Raw genomic sequence first — 26376 nt, 5'->3', positions numbered from 1 at the left:
AAGATCCTTGCAGATCCAAGATCCAGGAGCTGTGCCCAGGGAGGGAGCACCTGCCTCACTGCTACCCCAGGACATGTGACCTTCACGCTCTTCCTGTTGGCTTCTTCCTGTTCCTTCTGACGGCGCCTTGAGTAGCCCTCACTGTTTTGCTACTTGCCCTCCTGCTGAGTGGCATCAGTGGAAATTTGAGCTTGATAATCCAGGTAAATGTGTGAGGTGCACAGTCGTGGTCCCTCACTCCCAGTGTTGACCCCTAATGGTTTTGGATGCCGGGTAGAATAGAGGTATGACAAGCTAGCACCTTACGCCCAATGCACCCAACTGACACACTCCTGCTTTATCTTCCTGCCTTTCCTCTACCCTCCCTGGGGCCTCTCTCCAGCCCACAGCCTCACCTGCCTCTTCCGCGGACATGGCACCCATCAGCTCGGGCTCCTCCACCTGGACCTCCTCTGGCATCCCCTTCTCCTTTGTTTCCATGGCAACTGGGATGGGCCCTTCCTCCAGCGGCAGCCAGGCCACCGTGGCATCGGTGGTCACCAGCACACTCCTGGCCGGCCTGGGCTTCGGCGGTGGTGGCATCTCTTCATTCCCCAGCACCGTGTGGCCCACACGCCTCCCAACAGCTGCAGCCGCCACTGCAGGGGCCAGCAAGCAGGCTGGCAGACCTGTCCTGGCCACGACGGAGGCCTTGGCTTCCCCAGGCCCTGATGGCGACTCAGCACCAACCAAGGACGGCGAGGGTACAGAGGAGGGGGAGAAGGATGACAAGAGTGAGGGGGAAGAGGGAGAACACGAGGAGGAAGGTGAGAAGGACTCGGAGAAGAAAGAGAAGAATGCGGTGACCCACGCGTCTCAGGAACAGAATGAGACGGAGGCCAGCCCCACTCACGTGGCTCCGGGAAGGACTGGGGAGCAGGGCGGCCGTCAGACTATACCTGGGCACGGACAGGAGCACACTGCCATCGCCACGGAGCAGCCGGGCACCGCGCAGGACGTAGCCCCAGACCTGGAATCAGACGTGGTCACCTCCACCCAGGAGTCCCCCACAGCCACAGAGGAACAACCCTGGAGTGGCCCAGAGATGCCATCTAAGAAGCCCGTGTCCCGAGGGGACCGTTTTTCTGAGGACAGCAGATTTATAACCGTCAACCCAGGTGAGTGGCGCCTGCCCAGCCAGGCTGTGGTTGTGGGCTGTTGAGGGCCGGGGTGGCGAGGGGGAAAGTGGTTCATGCTTCTTGCAGCTGTTCAAGGGCATTTGGGGAAAGTTGGTGGAAAGTGGAATGCAGGTTTGCTGGGGTGTAAAAGAACTTGCACTCACACATAACTCCAAGTGTGACCAAAGTATATGGTCTGCAAAAGCTACTCATGGGTTTCGTTGTGTTTTGCATGAACATAGGCTTTGCTCTTTTTCTAAATGTATGTATTTGAAAGGCAGAGAGAGGAGGAGGGTGGGAAGGAATCCATCTTCCTCCTGCAGGTTCATTTCCAAGACAACCCCAACAAGTCAGGCCTGGCTTAAGCCAAGTCCAGGCTTCCCGGGGAGGTGATGGATCATAAGCACTTAAGCCAACTTCCACTGCTTCCCGGGTGCTCTAGCAGAGAGCTGGTCCAGAGAGAGGCAGCTGGGATGGGATGTTAGCATTGCAGTCAACAGCTCACCTTGCTGTGCTGCAGTGCCAGCCCCTAGACTTAGCTTCCAGTTCGTTTTCTTCCACCATGCTTTTCCGGTTCCCGATTGACAAATAAATGCATGTGCATGCTTGCATGCGCCTTCCTGTTTTGTTGTGACAAGAACCTGTTCTGTTGTCTTTGCTGGAATCAGTCTTTCCTCAATGTTAATTTTCCTTGTCTCAAGAAGACTCCTAAGGACTCGGTTACAGCAGGGCAGAGGGCCTTCTCAGCATGCTTCCTGTAAAAGGATTCCCTCCTCAGTTATTCTGCAACTCTGTGGAGGCAGGGCCAGTTTGGTGCTGGGCCCAGGACTGCATGCTGTCCTGTGCAAGCTCCATTCCTACCTCTCGCTCACCCACAGCATCACCTGGAAGACAGCGGCCAGCCACACTGCATGCTGGAAGGTTAGGTGACAGGACCCTCAGGAGGCAAGGAACCCAGCAAGTGAACTAAGGTTTTTCACTTGTGGAGTGGTAGCAGAGAATAGGATGCTGTCAGAGATTGACAGGGACACCAAGGACCTGCTTTAACAGCAATAATAATAATAAAGCCACTCGTAGAAGTGGCTTTAACTCCCTAACGACTGAAATGTGAGGGCTGGTGCAATGGCTCAGCTCACTAACCCTCCACCTTCAAACTCCAGGATGCCTTATGGGCACTGGTTCATGTCCCGGTTGCTTCACTTCCCATCCAGCTCCCTGCTTGTGGCCTGGGAAAGCAGTGGAGCACAGCCCAAAGCTTTCGGACCCTGCACCCACGTGGGAGACCCAGGAGAAGCTCCTGGCTTCTGGTTTCAGATCAGCTCAGCTTCGGCTGTTACAGCCACTTGGCAATGAACCAGCCGATGGAAGATCCTTCTCTCTGTCTCTCTTTCTTTCTGTAGATCTGCCTTTTCAATTAAAATGAATAAATCAAACAAAAAGAAAGAGGAAGGTGACAGAAAAGGAGATCTGCCTTGAGCGTGTGATCCTATACCTGTCCGGAGCTAATACTGGCTGTGTGCACAAGTGGGTTTATAGCCGGGAAGGCCAGGGCTTTGCTCGTGTGGCCCCACATATGGGGTGCTCAAAGCTTAATGAACACCTTCAGTAGTGTCTGCAAGGTAGCTGCAAGTGTGAGGGCTTGCTATTGTTGTGAGGGATTTTCTTAGTAAAAAAATTCTTCATTTTGCCAGGCTACAAGATGTTTAGCAACATTTTTTTTTTACATCTAAGCTGTTGTGGAGTTATAAGCGTGCAAAAAAAAAAGCAACTGGTAAATATTTATTTGCTTTTGCACTTGTAAACATTAAAATTCATCTAAAGCTGAGATCTCGTATGTTAAGATACAACTTAGAATAAATTTTCATGCTTTGAATTTTCTTTCCTGTTAAAGCTTGTATGGACTATCTTTTTTTAAGTTGGGGGTCTCCTCTGTGTATGGCATCAGCGGGTGGTGAGTGGCCATCTTTGGAATGGGGTAAAGGCAGTCTGAGGTCACTCATGAAGCTATTCCTGGATGAACGTGACCTTCTCTCTAGGGACTGCAGTGAAAAAAGAAAATGAACTTTTGCATTTAGAGTTAGCAAAGAAATATCATTTAATGAAATGCTCACTGTTTGTTAGTTGCTGAGCACACATTGGGCATAGAAAATAGAACAAGACAGAGTTTCTCTCTTTGGAGTTATGCATGCTGGTGGGGAACCTGCAGGATGGTCCAGTAAACAGAGGGCTTGAAAGGGCATTCGTTGCTGCAGCTGGGGAGGGGCACGGCGTGACGCTGAGTAACAAAGGATGCAGACCCCAGTGGTGAGAAGAATCCAGTCTCGCAAAGAAGCAAGGGGCAGAACCAAGACTGCAACAGCAGCGAGTCCAGAGGCCCATTCAGTGGGGGACGGAGCAGGGCCAGTGGAGCAGCTCTGCAAAGGCTGGTGTGCTGGGACCACAGGGGGCAAGCAGCAGTGAGGGACAGCAGGCGGGGGAAGCACAAGGGGCTTGTCGCCCATGCTGCTAGAAACAGGAAACAAGGGGTGGCTTTGGGCAGGGCAATGACTAACCTGGTGAACTTGGGTGGAAAAACCACCCAGAGGAGGCAAGAGGATTCAGGATATCCTGTTAGGAGCCGGGCCTCCACACGGTCTTAGACCCATGTGTCTTCTCCAAAGATGAGTGGTCAACTTGGATTTGGTTGTTGAACCCTCTGGAATGAGGGCTCCGGCAAAAACCATATTCTCACCTGTTCCTCTTTACTGTTTCTTGGACCGCACTCTTAGGAAATGGGAGTGTTCGGAGCTTAGGTCAAGAGCATTCACACCTTGAGTGACTAGATAGGGTTGTTGTCTGGAACTGCTACAGCTAAGTGCGATTGAGTTACTGTCAACATCTAGACTCCAGAGAAGGGGGGGAGGGGGAAAGATGGTGCCCTTGGAGACTTCCAGCTTCAGATATGGGTCTCCACATTCAAACTCTAAGATATCCGAATAGGTCTCCATCTTGGCAGAAGAGGCTTTTAGATTCCGATCAACCCAGTAGGCTCTGCTCATTATTCAGGCAGGTTCCATGGGCAGATCTCAGCTCAATGTCATCATCTGTAAAGTGGGACAGTGATGCACCTCAGTGCAGAAGGTGTTTGTGACAAGGACAGGGGAGCTCGCCGTAGTCCCAGGACCACACAGGAGTGAAGGTCACTGCAGAGGGCCCCTAATGGGTCTCCTTACAGTCATTCATCATAGATGTTACAGAGCATGGCAGTAACGGTCCCCAGGTAGTTATCAGTAAAAGTGACCTCTATGGCGTGGGTAGTTTGGGCAATGGGTTTGATTCCCAGCTCTGCCTCCTGATTCTGCAGATGGGCACGCTGGGAAGCAGCAGGTGCCAGTTTTAGTAGTATATACCTTTTACCTGGTATGGTAGACCTGGTTTGAGTTCCTAACTCCGGCTGTTAACCTAGCCCAGTCTTAGCCACTTTGGGGTGAAGGCAGTAAGCTCTACCATCAGTCTAGGACCCTCCCATGTCCCGCAGTGTCTCTCAGTTCCATCCATCCCATCCTCCACCTCCCCTTCTCTGCTCCCTCCAGCCCAGTTTTATCTTTCAGGAGATCACCATCACTTCAATATTAGTAGTGATTTGTTTTAAAGAGTGTAGATATACTTTTGCTTTCATCTGTTTTACTTGTAGTTTTTCTTCATGTCAAAGCCAAAGCACTCATATTAATCAATATTTATTCCCTTTAAAAAGAGCGATGTTTAAAGTACAGACGATGCTACATTTCTGCAAGTATTTCCCAAAGAGTTGTTAAGCGTCCTTTAAGGTTGGATAAAGTCCTTTTCAGTACCATAAAGCTAGTAGCTGTGGCATCCTCTCCCCGGGGAGCAGAGAGGGACTCCTTCTGTGAAGTCAGCCACCTGCAGGAACTGGACTGCTACTAGCAGTGCAGGGTAGGAGCTAATATGGTATGTTAGGGGGTGGTGAGAACCCCAGCAAATAGACCATGTCATTTCCTCTTTCCTCTAAGGACTCTGTTCCAACTCAATGAGAATACCTAGCAAAGCAGAAATACAGGGCAGGGTACACATTCCGCCATTTATAAGTTAAGTTCTGACATTAAAAGTATTAGCAGGGGCCAGTGTGGTGACATTGGTGGCAAAACCACCACCTGCGATCCGGTTGTTGTTCCTGTCCTGGCTGCTCCATTTCTTATCCAGCTCCCTGCTAATAGCGCAAGAAAAGCAGCAGCAGATGTTCCAAGGGCTCGGGTCCCTTCCACCCAGGTGGGATGCCCAGATGAGTCTCTGGTTTCTTCCTGGCCCAGCCCTAACTGCTGCAGACATTTGAAGAGTGAACCAGCAGATGGGAGATATGTCTGTTCTTCCATCTTTGTGTAGCTCTGACTTATAGATAAATATATCTTTTCTTAATGCATTTTTTGCACAGTCCAAATTAAACACATCTCAGGATAGTTAGGAACCACGGATGTCTGATCTGTACTCTAGTGTCAATGGATGTGTTTGCCACTGCCCTGGAAAGTTCTTTGAAGGATTGGAGGTGTGTAAATAGGCACTTGCTCTCAGCATTGCCCTTCTCCAGCATCTGTTTAGTACAGAGCCCTCTGCTGGCCGGGTGCTGTATGGAAATCCAGTCTAGGGTCCCTCACTCACACACAAATCCCAGCCTAAGCATGGAGGTGGATCCAGAAGCCAGATGATGCAAAGAAGTATCCTTGGGGCAGCGTGCCCACACATAAGCATATATGAGCACACACAGCATTGCTTCCTTGTATCAAGGAAGCTCTCTCCAGCAGACACATGCTTCTCAGAACCCCAGTGTATAAATACAGACCCTCTGAAGGGTTGATGGCTGCCTTTTCCAGGTTGAACACAAGCCAGGTCCTACAGGGATGGGACCAAGGTTCAAGGGCTAGAAATCCACAGGCTACAGGCCAGATCCTACCCAAGGGCTGCTTTTTAAAGTCCCAGGAGCTAAAAATGGACAGGGTTGGGCAGATACAAGTTTCTGTTCTGCATTGAGCCAGCATGGAAGGTGCTGAGCTCCAAAACACCCCATATCTTGGGGCAAACCCCAAGCTGCCTGTTTAGAGCCCTTGAGTTCCAGTGAATCCAACATGGGAGCCTGTGGTTACAGAAATAGCATCCTCCATTGACATTTATTCCAGGCAAGTTTGGCCTATGCCGTAGCTGTGTCACATACTCTGAGACATCGCTGTCATCCCAGGCCTCTGGAGGTTAAGAAACATGCACGTGACAAGATAGGGCTCAAGCCTGATTCTGAGTCCCCAGTTCAGGGGAGTCCAGCCACACGATGCTGTCACTTGTTTGGCTTGGGAACTAGCTCCCAGAATGAGCAAGGCAACATGATTTCAAATGAATGTTATCTATGTGGTAACTAGTTTGATGTGTGCTTCTAGAAGACTATCCGTTTCCCATTGGCAGAACAGAAGTAATGTGGTCTCCAACCTGAGGCTTAAGGTAGTATCTAGGAACATTTGAATTGTCACAAATGGGCTAGGGGATGTTAGTGGCATCTGAGAGTGGCCGAAGGTACAACTGACTTGTAACTTCTCAGGACTGTCCCAGTTGAGGCTGTCAGTGTATGATGGTGGAGAACCCATGGTTTGTAGTGTTGATCTCAAAGCTCATTATTTAAAGTTCAAGTTATTTGCTTATTTGATTTAAAAGGCAGAGAGAAACACACAGAGAGAGAAATCTTTCACCTGCTGGTTTCACTGTCCTGATGCTCTTAACAGCCAGGGCTGGGCCAGGCTAGCATGAGGAGCCAGGGACACAGTCTGTGACATGGGTAGCAAGGACTGCACCCCCGGAGCCATCACCACTGCCTTGAGGGTGTGCAGTGATGGTAAAGATGAGATGGGAATGGGGAGCTCGAAGTTCAACCCAGGCATCCTCAGATGGGAAGCTGGTGTCCCAAGCTACATCTTAACCTGCTATGCAGAACACCCACCTCTCAGGTTTCCTTTTTGAAGTTTACTTGAAGAGGGGAGGTAGAAAAAAGTCGTTGATTTACAAATAATAATGAGTAGTCGTTCAGATTCTGAAAGATAGGGTGGAAGTCATGAATGCAATGGCCAGTTAGCTGCCTAGGCAGTTGGCAACATCCACAGTGAGCTTTATTTAAAATCAGTGATCTGCAGTGCTGGTGTGGGCCACCAGAAGTGAAACCTAAGGCAGGTTGGGTTGACCAGTTGCCTTTCGCTGAAGAAGGCACCTGCTCTGGTGTGTGGTTCATCCCTGCCCTGGAGCACCAGCTTCCCTACCAGGACAGTGAGTACTAGCTCAGAGGAGCCCGGCAGGCTCTGCAGCTGCCCACAGAGTTTAGTTTTGTCCTCAAAGATGTCTGAGTCATTGCCCCATAAATCATCTGTGAATTGTAACAGATGGTGTACCTGTTGCAGCAGGAAGGCCTTTGCCTTTCTCTCCGCCCACTTCCCCTAGGACACTCCCTTTCAAATGCATACATATATACAAACATACTTAAGTCATCAATGTGAGAATAGAGTTAGTGTCCTCTTGTCCTACAAGAACCTGGAGGGTACAAGCTAATGCAGCAAACCAGCCAAATGTCGTTTGACTTCGCTTATGTATGGGGTCAAAACTGGGCCGACTCAGGTAGGAGGGTAGTTTCCAGGGGCTTGGGGAAGGACTGGAACATTGCAGTTTCATGGGTACAGAATTTCATATCTGTACAATTAGTAAGTTAGAGGAATCAGTTGCACAAAAAATGTATATTTGCCCAACTAAACTGGTTGAGAAACACTCAGGATAGTAAGTTACATGCTTTTTTCTTTTTTGGTCCCTGTAATCTTTTTTATTGCATCTTAAAATTTTATTTTATGATACAGTTCTATAGACTCTAGGACTTCCCCCTTCCACCTCTCTTCCAAATCCCCCCTCCCCACTGTTTTTCCCTATGTTATTACAATAGTGTAGTCCTTCAGAAACAGTCACAAGTCTGTCATTCTGCTATTGAAGTGTAGCTTGACATTGTAAGTATGGAAAATGGCAGAAAGTCCAACATCCTATTGTCAAGATACATTCAACAGATTTTTTTATTTGAAAGAGAGAAGCTTCTGTCTACCGATTCATGCACTTCCCAAATGTGACAACAGTCAGGGCCGGGCCAGGGCAAACCCAGGAGGCCTGGAACTTGACCAAGCATTTGGGTCATCACCTGCCACTTTTCCAGGTGCATTTGCAGGAGAATGGGCCAGAAGTGGAGCAGCTGGGGCTGGAATTGCAACTTCTGATAGGAGATGCCAGTGGTACTGGTAGCAGCACACCTGCTGGCGTACAATGCCAGCTCCGCCGGTTTATTTTTTAAAAAGCAGCCCCCTTAATTCCCAGACATAGGTCTTTTTTTTTTTTTTAAGAGTAGTAGTATTCAGAACAAGTGCAGTGAAATTGCCTGTGTTGGGAACATACTGTATATTTATGAGTCTAATTCATCCTTTTCTTCATCTTTCTGGAAACATGAAAGATTCCTGCTTTTTCCCTGCTCATCCGAGTGGTCTTTCTGCCCTCAGCTTGTTTCGGTTCTGAATGCGTGCAGGCTTCCGTGCTGTGGCACACGTGGAGCCCTTACTGCGGGATAGGAAGCGGCACCGTGGCGTCCATCTGATCCATCGCCGCCTGCAGCATTTTATAGTACATTGTACTCCGTTTTTATCTGCTTCTACTGGGATGAGAGCCAAGCCAGTAAAAGGCAAACAGCATTAATTCAGTGATGACATATGCCACTGAAAACTGTTTTTCTTTTCTTTTTTTTTTTTAATTTTTTTTTTTTAAAGCAGAATGGAGACACTTGACTCATTCTATCTGGTGCTGAAGTTACAACAGGGAGCAGGAAAGGCTGTGGGGACACCACTGCACCTGCCCCTCTGCAGAAGCTGAGCAAACGCAACATTTTGCTCCAGGTTGCATTTGGAAGATATTTCCAGAGCAGGCCAGGGCTCTGCATCCAGGCCAGGCTTCTTCCCCTCCCAGCAGCTGTTCATCACGTAGCACATTCGGTGCTGGGGGAGTGTCATGAAGACCACCTGATACCCTTTGTCCAATTTTTTATTCTTCACATCAGCAAGAGGCAGTGCTGAGAAAATAGAGCAAAGAGGCAAGGTTCATAATAGACTGTTGTCGTTAGTTTTGAGTTAGTTGAAAGATAATACTTTCCGTTGTGTTGAGCCAGGTTAGAGAACTGTTAGCATCAGGATTTTTGCTTTTGGTCGTAAAGCCTTTTAATGTATTTTAATTTTTTTAGAAGTTTATTTGCAATACAGGGAAAGAGATATTCATAGAAAGGGAAAGAGGAGAGAAGGAGAGAGAGAGCACTCCACTGATTGGTTTATCCCCCTGTAACAGCCAGTGCTGGACCAGGCTGAAGCCAGCAGCAAGAAACCCAATCGCTATGTCTCTCACATGGGTGGCAAGGCGAGGGCCACCTCCACTGCTGCTAGGATTTGTGGGTGTTACAAGTGGTATATAAGTCACTCTCTCAAACGCCCACCCCATGAATCTTTGGTTGTGTTAAGACCTAAGTTTGTGTTGTTTGCTGATTTATTGGATAACAGTGCCACCCTGCAGGCTGTGATGAGACTGGTTAGTCCTCAGGCCATTGGTCTGCTGCTTTCTGTGGCTCATTAGCAGGAAGCAGGACTATAAGTGGGGCAGATGGGACTAGAACGAGTACTCCTCCAGCAGAGGATGCTGGCATTGCGAGCGGCAGCACAACTGCACCACAATGCCAGTCCCACTTTGCTAACATTTGAACTGTGAGCCCATGATGTTACTTGGCCTCTGGCCGTATACATTCTGTAGACATGATTTGTGCAATTTATGAAATTATAGATTATTATGATATTATAGATGATCTCATTTAATCCTTAGGACTATGCTGGAAAGGTACTGTCATCTGTCTGCCTCTGACAGATGACAAAATAGGGACAGAGATGGCCAGCCATTTACCTAGAGACACACAGCTAGGAGGGTCGGAGCCAGAATTCTTCCTCAAGTTGGCCTGTGACACATAGATCATAGCACTTAACACATTGGCTCAGGTTGCCAAGGGGCACACAGTGTGAGTTCCTGTCTTCACAGGCCACAGCATGGGGCAGGTTGAGAAAGTGGGCTGGCGGGCTGAAGCCACAGGATGAGGCAGATGTGCGCAGCAGGTACAGCATGCCGAGTTTTCCTGCCATTGTTTTATTAGTCAGACCTGCGGGGGAAGTTTGCGAGGGCGAGATGTGTGATGCGGCCTTGTCTCAGGGCAGAATTGAAGGTTCCAGCTTCTGACCAGCAGGCTCATCACACGCAGGCCGCTGTTAATGCCTGGCCTGCCCAAAGTCTGTGTGAGTGCCCCTGCCCGACCTCCATGTTTTCATCTGTCCCAGGCATGACTCAGATCCAGCGGACACACAGGGAGTGCTCGCTGCCTGTTGCTGTGCTAGGACACAGGTAAAGGTGGTGCTGATGATGGGGATGGGAAGAGCAGAACCTCTACCACTGATGCTGATGATCACAGACATCAGGTGCTCAGAGGTACCAGGCAGCAAGAGTGTGTGTTATTTCTTGAAGCTCAAAGCACCACAATACAGTCAGGAATAAAATCATCCTCATTTGCAGAAGAGGCAGTGGAGGCCCAGGGACGTTAGTTAGCTTGTCCCAGAGTTGCACAGCTAGTAGGAAAAAGCAGGTGTGCTGTACTTGTATACACATCCCCACCTTTGGGGCCCGACAGAATGAGAGAACCGTTGCACTTGAGTGTGATGCTTGCAGTAGGAGCCATGGAAGATGAGGATAATGATGCCAGACATGCTTTCAGAACCAAGATGGGCCAGCAGGGACAAAGGCAGAGATGAGACCTCAGCCCAGCCTGGCCCATGTAGGGTGAGTGTGGCCGGACCACTGCAGGATACGGGAAGGGCACTGTCGTCCCTCCTGTTCAGAGACTCGGCCTTACCAGAAGGGCAGAGAGGAGTTAGTTCTTCAGGGGAGGGGCTGGAGCAGGTCACCTAGGGAAGAAATTCAGTTCAGGCTCTGGGAATCAGGAAGACCAGGCCCGGCCGTGAATTTGAAAAAGCGAAGTGAACTTCACCAGGGCCCTGTGGAAATCCACCAGCGCCATTCCTCTATGCCCGGCCTTTCTGTATGTCCAACACTGGAGCAGGTTCAGCTGCCTGCCTTAAGTCAGGCCCCAATGATCCTGTTAGTGGATTAATGTTCTTAGGTCTCCCACTCACTTGCCAGGGACTTGCCAGGGACTGCCTGTTTGGAGGCTGCTCAGAGTGGGAATTCAGAGAGTGTGCAGCTGCCCTCCAGCCTTCCCCAGCAAAATGAGGACAGCACACCTGAAGCCTGCCATGGAGCCCAGCCCCGAGACAGGCGAGCGCTGACTGCAACACCCCACCTTCTCTGGCACATTGCTGTCTCGTCATAGGAGGAGCTTGTCTTGGTGGACACAGTCTTCTGGGCTCTGTGAGCTTCAGATGAGAACTGGGAACACTCAGCTGTGGAGAAGGAAGGAAGAACAGATGTCTTGACTGACAGAGCTTCCCATGTGATTTCAGGGACCCTGGGAGGGGCCACGGTCAGCATGGCATTCCTAAACCCACTCGGTGGACCCAGAAGTGGTCAGTGTTTTCTTGACCAGGGACCTGGGTTTGCATACAGGTCCCCTCTAGCCCCGTATGCTGCTGGTGCCAACATTTCCCCTGCGTGCTAATGACCGGGTTATATATCCTGCTATAGCCCTTTAAAATAGTCCTTGCCCCAGGGTACAGGGTGATGGTGCCATGCCTAGAAGGATCTAGGGGCCCGTTTCTTCTGGTCTTTATCAACAGCCAAGTGTTCCTCTGTGCTTCAGCTGCCTGGCTTTGTCTTACCTGTGAGTTGGGGATCAGCCTGGCTCCACCTGAAACCAAGGAAGCAATTAAGGGCAAGTGCGTTACAACATGGTGAATGGTGCCTTCACGTGTGTTTTTGTGACTCTGGAGTCTTAGCTCTTTAAATCTCTGATCTCAAGGCCAATTATGATTTTTTTTCCCTGCTCAGCCCACCTTTTCTCCCCAGGAAATGCAGCTGATTAGCCCTGCAGAGGGACAGTCTGGGCTGGCTGAATGCTGGCCTCATTTTTGACACAGAGCAGGAGGAATCCTTGCTGAGCCCAAGTCAAAACCAGCAGCCAGGCTAGTCAAGGACTTTGTCCCTTATGGCTGCTGTCAACCCCAGCTCTCCGCCCACCAGCCTCCCGTGACTGCCTCTGTGCACCTGTGCCTCTCAACCCCTCCCCTCGTGGGAGCTTCATTTGAGCCACCTGGCGGTTTGCAGGCATCCATAGACCTCACTGCCGGGTTCAAGGGGGTAATAGGAGCCCTCGCTGAGACTCTTGGGAACTTCTAAAGATCCTCGGTCCAGCGACGTGGAGGAAGGCGGTGTCTGGGTAAGAGGTTGCCCAGGGAGAATCCTGGCTGATTTTGAACCCCTAGATGGTGGCTTCTGCTGTTCAAGGGGGCAGCTGTGTGCCTGGCAGCTGGCCAAGACCTGGCTTCCTGATTTGGAGTTTTTTTTTTTTTTAAGGAAGGATAAAGTGGGTAAATGATGGGATGGGTAGAAAAGCTGGGAAACTGGGTTGGAAGGAAACCAGGACCTCAGGGGATATGGGTAGGGGGAAGAGAAGTGTAGAAGACCCGGGGTGCTCCCTCGGGCTGTGCTGAGTCGCTAGTTCGGCTCCAGGGCGTGAGGACCACTGCTCTAGTCTGAGTCCCCACCATCACGGTTGGCCAGGAGGATAAGGGCTTTTTTTCCACCGTGTCTGTCAGATGTTACAGGGGGAGGGATAGTGGGTGCTAAGTTGACAAAGAGGCAGCTGTTAACAGAAGCCTTGTTAAATCCACTGTGCTCTTTCTCCTGCCTTTGGGGGATGGGGGGCTTGCAGATTTGTCTCTTCCCAAGGACTCGGACAGTTTCCTCCATGCTTCCAAAAGCCCCTCTGGATTGCAGTGCTCTTGGCGTTGCGGCCGACTGTCCGTCCGCGTCTTGTGCACTACTCTCCGTAAAAGCCAGCTGCGTTCCGTCTGCAGCTCCATGCCACTGGTGGCTACAAAAAGCAGCCTACAGGAGATGACCTGTGTGGGCTGGCACCAGGTTGGGAATGGAGAGAGCTGCAGAGTTGCCGCTTCTTGCCCGGGGGCAGCCCCTAAGCCAGCAGGCCAGTTCTCCAGACACACCACGCCCGCTGGAATGGGACTCCACGTCCCTGCCTGGCTCCCCAGCTCTGCTCTAACTGAGCCGGTTTCTCTCTTTAGCAGAAAAGAACAGCTCTGGAATGATAAGCCGCCCTTCTCCGGGGAGGATGGAGTGGATCATCCCTTTGATCGTGGTATCAGCCTTGACCTTCGTGTGCCTCATCCTTCTCATTGCTGTGCTAGTTTACTGGAGGTGAGTAAGCCGGCGGGCATCCACAGGGTGGACATAAGGGGGTCAGCTGGGAAAGGGGCAGCCCAGGATGTCTTCCTTTAGATAGGTGAGGCAGCCTGAGCTCAGGCACCTGGGAGACCCTTTTGTCTCCACCAGAGGGCAGCCCTGAGCGCCTTTTTGAGGTCCTGGCCCTTCTGGAAGCATCTGGGATTTATTGATTGTGGGTGAAGGATTGGGGAGATCCAAGTTCAAATCCCATTTCCACAACAGATTGAGTTTATGAACCTACAAAAACTAGTCAGAGTCATTGCACTTCCTGTTTTCTGAAGCCACAATTTAGTTACGATTGTTTTTTGGGAGGAGCCGTTTGCTGAAAATAAGACCATGATGTGATGTTGAATACATGCAAGAGGCAAGTGGCAGACTAGATAAACAATGTGGCTATTACCGTTACTCTTGAACTTGTTCTCTACTACTCGGAGGAGAGAACTGGCAGCCTCGATTTTTAAAGCCCTGAGTGTTTTTGCTGTCTTATCTTATGCAGTTTGGCTGAGTGATCAGACTGGCCTGCTCGGTTGGTCTGGCTGCGTTCATCTCTCTGAGCAGTGCAGAAGCCTCTGCCCTTTGCCTAATAAATTTCACCAGTGAGAGACAGGGAGCGTATCTTTCTCTCTTCTCCCCAGCTTCTTCTCATTCAGTCAGCTTTGAGCCCCTGCTGTAGGCCACACGGTATTATAGGCACTGGTTATAGAGAAGTAAATAAGACTTGATTTTAGTAGATGAGACAGGTAAGCCAACAACCCAAGCATCTAATTCTCCAGATGTCAGGTATATCATGAAGAAAACAGAATCTGAAAAGAGATTGGGCTTGCCAGACCTGAAGGATCGTAGTTCGGAATGCATGCCAAAGGCCTAACTGGGAAATGAAGTTTGGTGAAATACTTTTGAGGAGGGAACCAAGTGGACTCCATCTGCGATCAGTTCAGCAGCCTGTTCTAAAGCCCCGAGGCACAGGCACGCCCACGGCAGAACAGCAAGAGTGGCAGAAGGCTGTCAGGAAGAAACAGGGTAGGGATGTTGGGTTGTGCCCAGCCATTCTTAAGGCATAACCTTTCACCCTGATGGGCAGATTAGTTCAGAAGTATATTGTTACCTGACTTGAGGATCTCTTGGGCTGCTATGTTGAACATAATCCAAAGAGGAACTAGAGCAGAGATTTAGCTTAGAAAGTACAGAAATAGCTAAGAAAGAAGTGCTTGTGGTTTGGTGTGCAGGCACTGAGAATAGATTACGTGTGTGTGGAGGTGAAATCCGATCAGGGATTGGCTATGTGGCTTTGAGGATATTCTCAGCTGGCCAGGACAGGGGCATTAAAAGAGTGTGGAATCATCTCAAGCTTCCACAGGCAGCTAATCATAACTGGAACAGACAAGCTACAAGGTGAAGGTCAGTGTGTCGGGGAGGTGCCCAGGAGCACTTGACTGATGTCCTGTTTTTCTGGCAGAAGGAGGTTTGTGTAGTAGCATTTATGGAGCCCATTGGGAAACTGGAGGCTGCCTCAAGTGAGATTAATGAAGGGTACAAAATTGCACGGAGCTGCAGGCCCACCTCTGGGCTCTGTCCAGTGCTGGGTGGCACTAGAGTCCTTGTGTCTCCAGGTGGAAGCAAACAGCCTCAGTGAAGCACTGCTAACCAAAAGCTCGGGAGCCCAAGATTGTTTCTAATTGGCCCAGCATTGAGCTCAGGAGACCCTTCCCTGGATCATTGCCACAAAGTAGACCAAGGACCATGTCTCCAAGAAGGCATAGGGACCAGGCCAGCCAGATCACAAGTGCTCACTGCCCGCTTCTTACAGAAGTGAGCTGTTTGCTGTGTTCAAGACAGCTTTTGAAGCCTTCCATTCAGAGTGTATTTTCCATTTGAAAAATTACAAGTGCTTTTACTTCCGAGAGATTAGTGAGTCCAAGTGGGATGTATGGATTGAATCATACAGTAAGAGTTCATACCTAAAATGTTACAGTATTATAATGTTCACACACATACACACAGGGTGTTGAGTTTATGAAAAATGCATAGCTTAGGCATGAATTTCAAAATAGTTTTTTTGCCCTAAAATTAAATTTATCTTAGAGTTTATTTTCTCCAGACTTTCTGAAGTATCCATGTGAGTGAGTGTGCACGTGTGTGTGTGTGTGTGTGTGTGTGTGTGTTTCCCAGAGCTTGGTTTACAGGAACCAGAGCCCTAGCCTTCATTCAGTGGCATCTGGATTTGAGCCTTTACCAAGCTCCTAATGCCAGTAGTACAAGAATGAGTATGAAAGGGAAAATTCTAACAGAGCAAGGGAAATAAAAATTGAATTAGTGTTAGGGTGGATGAGTTGGCTAAGCATGAGAACAGCCTGGAAGGGACAGGGACCTTTTTTCCATCCAACTTTTTTTTTTTTTAATTCATGTGAAAGAGGGACACGTTGGGGAGCTCAAATAGCAAATGGGCGAATACAGAGGAGACATGTATTTCCCTTTGGCAATGCAGTCCTGAAGCAAGAACAACAGTCTTGTCTTCTGCCTGCTGAGGCGCAATAACACCAGATGATGGGCAAAGAGACTTGACATAAGTAGAGCATTGAAACAGCACAGAACTTTCTGGATGGTTTCTTGGGTGGCAGGTCTGGCATCCAGAGGCCCAGAGTAGCTCACTGTAGCAGCAGTTTCTCCTGCAAGCCAGGACTCAGTCCTGGCAGTCAGTGCCTGTTTCTGGGATAGTCGCTTGGAGTTGTTGACACTATGATTTCATGGATTCTTGTGAGAGTAGAAGATGAAGCCACACCTCTGGCTCGTGTGCTGCACCACATACCCCTGCTGTACACTCCTATCTGTATTTGCTGATGTTTGGCAAAGCCTTCTTGGGTACCAGGCTCTGTGCCAAGCACTCGAGTGGTATCATCTCAAGTGTTTCTAACGGAATTGTAGAGTAGTTTGCTGTGGCTGTCCTCATCCTTTGACCTGCTTTCTTTGACAAGGGAGAGAGAAAAGGGAGTAATGTGTTGAACAGCTCCTGTGAGACTGTCACTGTAGACTGTCACCCGCTGTGTTGTTCAGAACCCATTTCAAACTGCCGTATATGCAAGGAGTGTGTGTGGGAGGAGGTGGAGTTTGTTGAATCTTGAATTAAAACAGTAGGAAATAGCAGGTCTGGCTTGTTTTGGAAGATGGACCAAGGATATCCGGATTGGCTGGTGTGGCTTCTCTTGACCCTTGGGGCAATCCTCTATACTTTGTTGGGTGAACTCTGACTGTTTCTACCCAGCAACCTTGGGCCCTGTCATTCTTACATCTTTCCGTCCCAGTGGAAGGGATTCTCCCTTCTCTAACAATTATGACTTAAGTTGTACATGCTCACAGTCTTGCAGGGGCTGGAGAGATGAAATAATTTGGCAGAGCCCAGGACTCAGAAATGGTATCAATATCAGTGTCATCCAAACAGTGCACTGAAGCTGGATCAGGGCAGGTTTCCCGCAGGACCAGTGAGCCCCAGAAGGACAATCTGCTCAGAATTTTTAACCAAGTGTCCTGTTACTTCAGAAACTAAACTATTCTGCTATTGCATGAGCACTGGACCCATTTACAGCTGCCTGCTACCGATGCAATTTACAGAGATTATGGCACACATGATGTTCAACCAGGTGAGTCAGAGATGAGGTCTCCTGGCCCTCAGCATGCATTGAAAGAGATAGAGGAACAACTAGTAGAAATCTTGGAGAGTGTTGAGGGAAGGATTAGTCCAAGCTGCTCTGACAGCTCATGGGCAGGACTGTGGTTCAGCCTTAGAAGGCGATTTGTGCGTGGTCACACTTGATCTAGTGTCCAAGCTGAGAATGAGTGTCCACAGGGGAAGACGGTATGCAGAAATGAGACTAGAGGAGGCCTGACCTGTTACAAGCAGATCCACAGGATCCAGCGATGCATGAGTATTGTATGGGAGCAGTGAGTGGGGACAGCAAGGTCCTGGAGGATGCTGTCTGAAAGGATTGTTGTCTTACCCTGGAGATGACTGAATGACATTGAAAGAGCAAGAGCTGCTATAGAGCAAGGTCAGTGGGAATCACATAGACTTGGTTTGGAACATAGCTGGAGAACATTCACTACCTGTTTGGGCAGAGAGCATATGTTCTTAACAGGGGAGATCGTATTCGCAAAGGATTGAGAATTGGTGGACGTACTGTTGTGGTTTGACTAGAGTAGGATCCAGAACCTACGTTGTAGATATTTAAACTTGAAGCATGAGAGTCTTGTGGGTGATGTCTGAAAGATAGACACTTGATCCAGTTGTGGTGTTGTGTTGAGGAGGGAGCCTACTGGCAGGTGCTTAGCTCACCGCCCATGAAGTGCAGTTGCCAGGAGAGGATGGATTATAAAAGCCAACTTGTGCCCTGAGGTGGTTTCTGCACACATACACAGATTATTCAACCATCCCTCTGCTCCATCTTCACCACACAGCCAAACCAAATGGGCCCACCCAGTCTGTGAACCTCCAAAGCCATAATCCCAAATCAACCCCATTCCTTCTTCATAAGTATCTTGTCTGGGGTGTTCTGTTACAGTCACCAAAAGCTGGCTAACACATGCACAATACCTACAAGTATACTGTGGATTACTGACATTAAAATTGTATCGGGAGGGAGGGGCTGTTTTTGAAAAAAAAAAGTCTATAAGGCCCCCACGGGAGGGGGGAGGTGGCAGTATAAAACAGATTGAGAAATACTGCTTTAGAAGAAAGCATACTTCTCCACTGCCTTTGTTTGCTGATCTCCAAAATATAGTGAAGTACCTCAGGGCTCACGTGAGCGATCCCAGTAAGCTATGTGAAACGTCTGCCCTGGTGCCTGATACATGGTATTTAGACAAGCATTTAGCGCACTCTGACCCCAAATCCAGCTCCTAGGTAAAAGAGGAATTTAGTTATTGGCCCTGGTTGCCTAAACGAAAGTTGATTCCTTTTGCTAAGAATTTTTTTTAAAGAAATCAGATATAGAATGTACATGACTGTTACCCCTCACACGTAATCACGTTGTGTAGCTGTTCATAATTTCCAAAATTATGTTCCTTGCCTGAAACACTTCCTTGAAAAGAACGTTGGGAAATTCTTCCCAAACTTCATTCTTTCAGACGATTTCAGTTGTGCAAAATGCTCTAGAAATAGCTACAAGTCACCTGTCACAAGCTAAATATAGTGGAAATGTAGGTTAACCAATGAGGCAGAACCACTTTGGGCTAAAAAAAGAAAGAGGAGAACTATGAAGATAATGACTGTGGTTTGGGGGATGCTCCTGTGGACCTGAAGGGAGCTCCAGAGGAGGATCCCCCTAAGTAACTGGGTTAAAGAGATGACTCCAGCTGCCCACCCCCTTTACCCGACCAGGGACCAAGTGGGCAGTCAAGTGGCAAGCTCATTAAATCAGGGCTTGCTGTCCTTAGTAAGCCTCACTTACTGCTGCAGCAAACATAGAGTAGCACCCCAGTGGTTCAGACTCATGAAGGGTCAGTTGTCCCTTGCTTGAAGTCTGACAAGTGGAAAGCCCTCCTGCATGGTGGCTCCTGCAAGCCTCTGCAGCAGAAGTGGAGAGAGGGAGCGTGCCCTCGGCTCTCAGCTGCTTGGCCCATCATTGGAACCCTGCACTCCCACAGGCAGTCACACGGCATCAAAGACATAAAGTAGGAGAGTATACGAGAGTCTGAGGCAGTGACACAGGCATCCTTAGATGCATAGATGTGTTAGTATCATTGGGTAAGTCAGAGCCAGTCATTAGCCCGATTACTTTAAACGTTAGTGAACTAAAGATGCTGAGACCTTAGTTATCTCTCCATCCAGGAGGGGTGGGTGGGGGAAATTTGCAGGCAGCCACGTGGCTATGTTGGGAGAAATGTGTTTCAAGTACTGTTAAAACTTAGGCATAGAACACTGCGTGTCTGCCTTCAGTGACCCTTGCAGTGATCTGCCTTGAAGAGACGTAGAGACGAAGAATCTGTGACCATGCACAAGTCACTGGGAGAGTGATGTGGGACAAGGGACAGGTTTGTGGGGCCATGAATACAAATAAACTCTGAGTCTCAGCTTGCCTCCTTGCATAAATGGTGGCCTGTTGTGTGCCTTCTAAGTGTCGCACTATCTGTCATGCAATAGTTAAGAGCTACTGTGAAAGTGAGTAAGAAACATCAAATCTGGGGATGCCGCACAATGACCAGTGGCTAAATCCTCCTCTTGAATGCTCCAAGAGCCCACATGGGTGCCAGTTTCTGTCCTAGCTGCTCCATTTCCTATCCAGCTCCATGCTTGTGGCCTGGGAAAGTAGTTGAGGATGGCCCAAAGCCTTGGAACCTTGTAGCTGAGTTGGAGGACTAATTGGAAGAAGCCTCCTGGCTTGGGATTGGCTCAGTTCCAGCTGTTGTGACCACTTGAAGAGTAAACCAGCAGATAGGAAATCTTTCTCTCTGCCTTCTGTGAATCTGCCTTTCCAGTAAAAATAAATAAATCTTCAGAAATTTAAAAATGGCTCAGAGCAAATGAAAAAGGAAAAAAAGATCCAGTGATATCTGAATTGGGGAGAAGAAATCCATTTGGTAGTTTTTGAAGTGTGCCATTTTGGCCTCGCTGCTCAAGATGGTAACCAAATACACCTTGTGAATGACTGCAGTCAGAAAGTGCATTCCAAGAGCCTCAGCTCTTCTGCTCCTGGCAGACTGTGAATATGGCACTAATGTGCTGCCACTCCTGCAAAGACAGTGAGCAGCGCAGCTGCTGCCGCTCAGGCAGCCAAGGAAGGTTGCTCCTGGATTTGCATAACTTGCAGTTGCTGCTGAGAAAGGAGCCACATGCCACGTGGCAGCTTACTGTCCTGGGGCATGCAGGTTGTTTATCTGCTGTGCTGGGAAATAGCTTAACCACTGTGAGAAAACAAAAGTGTCAGCTAAGAACTGTGGTGGGGCAAAGACATGAAGGTTTGTTTTTTCTCTTTCCCTTGTAATTGCAAAGAATGTTGCTTTCTAGGATCTGTTTTCCTTCTGAGAGCAAAATCTTACCTCTGATATGGATACCTAAAACCTGGATACATTGAGAACCTTGCATTGAATATCTGCCATGCTAGGCATGTGCACAGCATATATATTATATGCCCACCTAGGCATAGATTAATTAATATCATTGTGTCTGTTTAGCAGATCAGCAAACTGAGACTTGGGAAGATCAGGTGGTATGGCCAAGTCACATCATGAGTTTTTGGTGCATCCTTCTTTTTTTAAAAAAAAAAATTATTTATTTTTATTATAAAGTCAGGTATACAGAGAGGAGGAGAGACAGGAAGATCTTCCATCCGATGATTCACTCCCCAAGGGAGCACAACGGCCGGTGCTGCACTGGTCCAAAGCCAGGAACCTGGAACCTCTTCTGGGTCTCCCATGTGGGTACAGGGTCCCAAAGCTTTGGGCCGTCCTCAACTGTTTTCCCAGGCCACAAGCAGGGAGCTGGATGGGAAGTGGAGCTGCTGGGATTAGAACCAGCACCCATATGGGATCCCGGTGCGTTCAAGGCGAGGACTTTAGCTGCTAGGCCACACCGCCGGGCCCAGCATCCTTCCTTAAAAGCAGCTAATCCGACTTGAGAACCCACTCTCTGAATCATCACACTGACCTCAGTGAGAACTAGTATACCCAGAGGAACTTCCTTCCTTGTGTATCAAAAAAATGGTCTATTTTGTTGCAAAACACAGGATCCCATTCATATTCATAGCTGTTTTTCATGCAGTTGGAGACCATTAATCTTAGTGAAATGAACTGATCTCAAATAAGAATATATCGTAAGTTTCCCCTGACGTGGAGTAACTAATATGCAGACTACCCCCCTAAAAATGCAATAAAAGCAGAATCCTCATTTTGGGGTCTTTTATGGTTTACAGCCCTTGCCTACACTCTTGAGGAGCAAGTAGTGTTTCTGCTGAATTGTTTTTTTTTTGTGGAGGGTTGAGCTTGTGACATAAAGGAAATTGAATGTGTGTCATTATAAAAATTACAAGAAAAATAAGAAAGGGAGGACAGGAAGACCAGATCTAAAAGAATCCTTGAGGGATCACCTAAGCTGACATGTGTCCTGGAAGTAGAGTAGGAGGTGTCCTCTCCTCAATAGTACCTTTAACTGGAAGAAAGTTTGATGCTGGCTTGTGGAATGTATGTCATCTGGTGGCTTAGGTGACTACTGCTAGCTTTTCTGATGACAAATCGAGTGTCGACAGTTCTAGCTCAGGCAAGGACTTTACATTGATGTTGACAGTCCTCTGTGATTCAACTACAGAAAACTGGAAACTGTCCGTGGGAGTGGTAGCACGTGGCCTAGGCTGGCCTCGTTTGATGTTAGAAGTATGTCATCCTTCTGTCTAACTGTTTTCAGGGCCATGACCAAACCATCTGTAAATTACTATTAAATCAGGCAGTGCCAATGTAGCCACATGGGACTAATGTCTCTCTTTCGTAGACTGTCAGAAATTTTCAGTGGTTCCCCATTAGCAATGCTGTTCCTGAAAACAAGTGAGTCTGTTGACATTACAAATTTTTTTGTCCTTTCCTGAATATTCCATAGGAGACAGTGTGCAATAAACATGAAAGGCTGCAGAGTACACTAATGTGTGCTGTGTTTGTGTTGGCATCTTCAAGGCTGTGGGCATGCAGTAGCATCCTGCATTGTTCGGATGACTGACCACATGTGTCTGGCTGGGCCATGGACCCTGCCTATCTTCCACCAGTAGCAACCAGGCACACATGCTATGCCCATCTGTCCAACACACCACACTTTCAACCTTGCATGTTAATGGCTGGATTGGGCTGAGATGTTTGTCTACCCTCCCCTGACCCAACCTCCACCATGCAAAGTCACAAAGGAGGCAGCCGCGAGAAGTCATTGTCCGCACACAAGTGCATGTGGGAAGGAGCATGGCCGCAGGTTTACCTCCAGCAGCTGTGCATAGTAGGCATGTCAGTAGGAAAGGCAGCACCCTTGTCCAGAGAGAGCGGAGTTTCCAGAGAGAGAATTGGCTTGCACAGGGTCATACACTTGGCTGGTGTATTTTGGAGTTTCTTGCATTTCTGCTTTTGTATTGTGTATTGACTGTTAACATTTCTTATCACTGGTCCATTTATTCTTTGTTCATTTACTCAACAGTTCCTAAGCACCTTGCTTGTGCCCGGAGCAGAAAATTGGCCAAACAGATATTTTTTTCCAGAGGCTCCTAGCCTTAATGAAGACAATAAGTAGATAAGCAAATATTATGGCAAATAAAAGAAACACTGACCATTTTCATTTAACTCATGCAAGTATTTTTATAATTTTGAACCATTTGGGAAATAGGAAGAAATGACTTCAAACCTTTGTAGAGGTGGGTGTTGGATCTACTAGCTGTACTAGCTAAGTTGACAGTCAGGCTGCCCATATCCAGTATTGGAGTGTGTGGGTTCAAGCTCTGGCTTCACTCCTCATTGCAGCTTCCTGCTAATGCGCACACTGGGAGGCAGCAGATGATGGCTCAGGGAGTTCAGTTCATGGCTCCCCGCTTTAGCTTGGCCCACTCCTGGTGTTTGTGGGAATTTTAGGAAAAAAACCAGCCAATTGGAACCCTGTCTCATTGTGTCTCTTCCTCTGTGAGTGTCTCATGTGAAAAATTGAATAGAATTTTAAAAATTAGAAGGATCAAAAACCCAGCTGCCCAAGTTGTCCTCACAGGTTGGGAAATGCAGCAATACAATTTTCATAATTCCTTATGTAGCAATATTGTTCTCATATTTCCTTGTGGCACTCATTGGGCTGGACAGAGAGCCAGCCGTGCAAGTTCCTGGTCAGGGAATACTCACTGGCCCATTTGCTGGTCCCTGCGCTCCCCACAGGTCACTGCTGCCCAGTGTGCGTCCCAGGGAGAAACTGTGCTCTGAGAGTGACTCTGACCATGACCAGGATAGAATGGGAATGACAGGAACACTGGCAGTGCTCCTGGGCTTTAGTTTGTCCACAGGAGCAGGACAAGTGTGCCAGGCAAGGGTACTGTGAGAACAGCCCCAGAAGGCCTGGATCGTGACATCCTCAGTATTGCAGACTGCCCTTCCACTGCAAAGAAAAGACCACTGTGATGGCTGGAGTCAGGCTCTGTTCTCAGGGATGGGGTTCAGCATGCACAAAGGCACGGGGACAGACCGAATTTGATCAATATTGCATTGCACTGATAAAGGAAAAGAATGAGTATTGAAAAGATCTGTGTGCATATAACATATCTGAAGTCTAGCAGAGTCTGGTCATTTGTTCTGGCTTTGGGCAATCCTGTCTGTCTGGGCTGAAGATAGACTAGTCTCAGGATTGCACTTGTCCTGTTTTTTGTTTTTCCTGTGCCACTTACCTCTTTGTAGAACCTATACCTTTGGCCAGATTTAAGTATTTTTTTCTTAATCATTAGGAATGATTTTTACAGTTTGATTCTTCAAAGACCGACAAGGTGTCAAGCCACAGAGGGAGATACAGCACACTTTGTGCTGCCCAAAGATGGCCTGCCCTGTAGGATTTGAGTGTATGACTCTATGATTGACACCACAGTGTGAAACTGTCTCCATTGAGATGCTGAAGGGGACAGGGGAAGAGGCGTTTGGAGATCCCCAGCTGCTCCTTGAAGTGGGCACTGCCTGTGTGTGATTGCCTGGACAGCTGTGCCCAGGGAGCCCAGGATCACGTCGCAGCTAAGGCAGTCGATCCCAGACAAGTTTTTTTTTGCTCAGTAACTGTTTCCCAAATGGCTACTCGGGAAGGCGTTTCAGAATTCACCAGAGCTGACAGTTGTTATAGTAACTGGACCCCTGCTGTCAAGTTGGCCCTGAGATGCCAGCCAGAGAGCTCTTGGAACAGGCTAACACACAGGCATTAGACAAAAGTGGGAAGAGAGTCACGGCCAAAGGTTGCTATTGAAGCCTGCTCCTGGATACTGCACAGACTGGCCTGATCGCGTAAGGAAGGGTAGACGGATGCATACTAAACCAGGCTCACTTTCCAGGAAGGGGAAGCTGCTTAATCATTAAGTCTACCCTAGGTACACACAACCCCTGTGGGAATTTCTCCAAATTCAGCACCTTCTCTCACAAGCTTGAATGTGTCTGTCCCATCGGTAGGCTCAGATAGATCTGTGAGTGATTTGTGGTATTAGTTATTGATTGTGTGGCATTTGCTTCTCAGCAGAGTGTTGTCAGCTCTCGGGTGGGAGTCTGAAGCGCCTGTGATTGTGTGTGAGGAAAAACTGCAGAGATAGCCGGCTCCGCTCCAAAACTCCCGCAAGAGTGAATCTGGCAGAATTCAGAGTAAGGCTAAGGGTTGAGAAAAAAGTCTAAATATTTTAGAAAGCTGCAAATTTCAAGTTTTTCTGAAAACTTGTAACAACATTGTAACACGCTGGTGATGTCTGCAGATGCACGTTGGTAGCCACACCAAGCATCTTCCCTTGGAGGGAGACCATGAGGTTTTGGTCACCATGACCCCCTCTTTCTATCATGTTCCCAAGTTCTGGCTTCTCCAAATTGTGTTTACTGCACTCAGCACCTCGACTCAGGTTGGAACCCAATGATGACTGAACATGTGTAGTTAGGAAGAAGGGCTTAGAAGATGTTGATTCCTGGAAGTTAATAGCTGTGAAAGCCAGGGAGTGACTCAGAGGTTAACACAGAATGCTGATTGCTTGAGCATGAGAGCGCTCACGGGGGAGTTCTGTCAGCTGTCTGTACGGAAGGGTCCTTCAGGAAGTTCACAGAGGTGGGGCTAGCATTTAGAGTGGTTGTTAAGACACAGGTTGGGCTGCTCACATCCTGGGTTGGAGGGCCTGGGTCCAAGTCCATCCTCTAACCCCCCTCTCCCAGCACCAAGGACCATTTCTGGCTAAGCCACACTCTGGGAGGCAGTGGGCAAAGGCCCAAGTGATTGGGTCCCTACCACCACGGTGGGAGACCTGGATCGAGTTCATTGATGAATAAACTAGTGGATTGGTGATCCATGTCTCTAACATAAATAAGAAATAGCTAAAAAAAATTTTTTTAACTCAAAAGTTTTTTTTGAGTTCATGGAAAATTATCTTCACAGGTAATTTTGGTGCATAAACATTTACAATCCATGCCTGAGGAAATACACTTTCTGAAAAAAAACTATACATGAATTTCGAAATATTTTTCTATCAAAATGAACTTCTGTTAATCCCACTTTTATACAAGCTTTTTTTTTTTTTAAATCCTCATATCTGAGATTGTCTTTGCTGTCCTATCAACAGAGTTTGGACAGAATAGCAATCTTTTTAGTGCGAAATCCTATGGCCCAAACGGTTTACTAGATTAAATATAAGAATAGTAAATAAAGTTTCCAAGTATTGTTGTGTGACTAAAGTAAGGCTTTTCAAATGCTGTAACCTAGTCTCTGGTGGCTGTGGTTATTTAAGGGAAAGCTAAATATAGGACTACAATAGCAATGTAGTAATAACGTGCCAACCGCTGTGCCTATCTCCATGAGATGTCTCTACTATTCAATCTGCACTGTGAAATAGGAGAGCATTTGTCCAGACCAAAGAGGGATGCCTGAGGAAAAGAGAAAGCCACAGATTTGTTCACCATGTTGAAGGAAATGCCTTAGAAAGTAGCCACGAAGGTTTCCCAGTAGATTCTCACCAAGTCCTGGTGGGTTCCCGTGACTTCAAGTCATCCTATTTTCTCGGAGGGCAGCATGGCA

The 26376-nt window shown here is 48.1% G+C and overlaps 1 protein-coding gene across 3 annotated transcripts in view; it reads left to right on the top strand.

Moving 5' to 3' along the window:
• The window catches only part of PTPRG (protein tyrosine phosphatase receptor type G), a 698717-nt gene that overhangs the window by 610386 nt on the left and 61955 nt on the right, over positions 1 to 26376 (top strand). For 2 of the 3 annotated variants that reach the window (XM_058678457.1, XM_058678460.1), the window contains exons 12-13: positions 383 to 1157; positions 13484 to 13616. In XM_058678457.1, the coding sequence (XP_058534440.1) occupies positions 383 to 1157; positions 13484 to 13616 (908 nt within the window). The remainder of the gene's footprint in view (positions 1 to 382; positions 1158 to 13483; positions 13617 to 26376) is intronic. The other variant, XM_058678459.1, reaches the window with a different exon arrangement.

Source organism: Ochotona princeps, chromosome 21 (assembly GCF_030435755.1).
Source record: "Ochotona princeps isolate mOchPri1 chromosome 21, mOchPri1.hap1, whole genome shotgun sequence".
In the NCBI taxonomy this organism is placed as follows: Eukaryota; Metazoa; Chordata; class Mammalia; order Lagomorpha; family Ochotonidae; genus Ochotona; species Ochotona princeps.
Note: the sequence above shows the minus strand (reverse complement) of the source record. Positions and strands in the feature narration are given on the sequence as shown.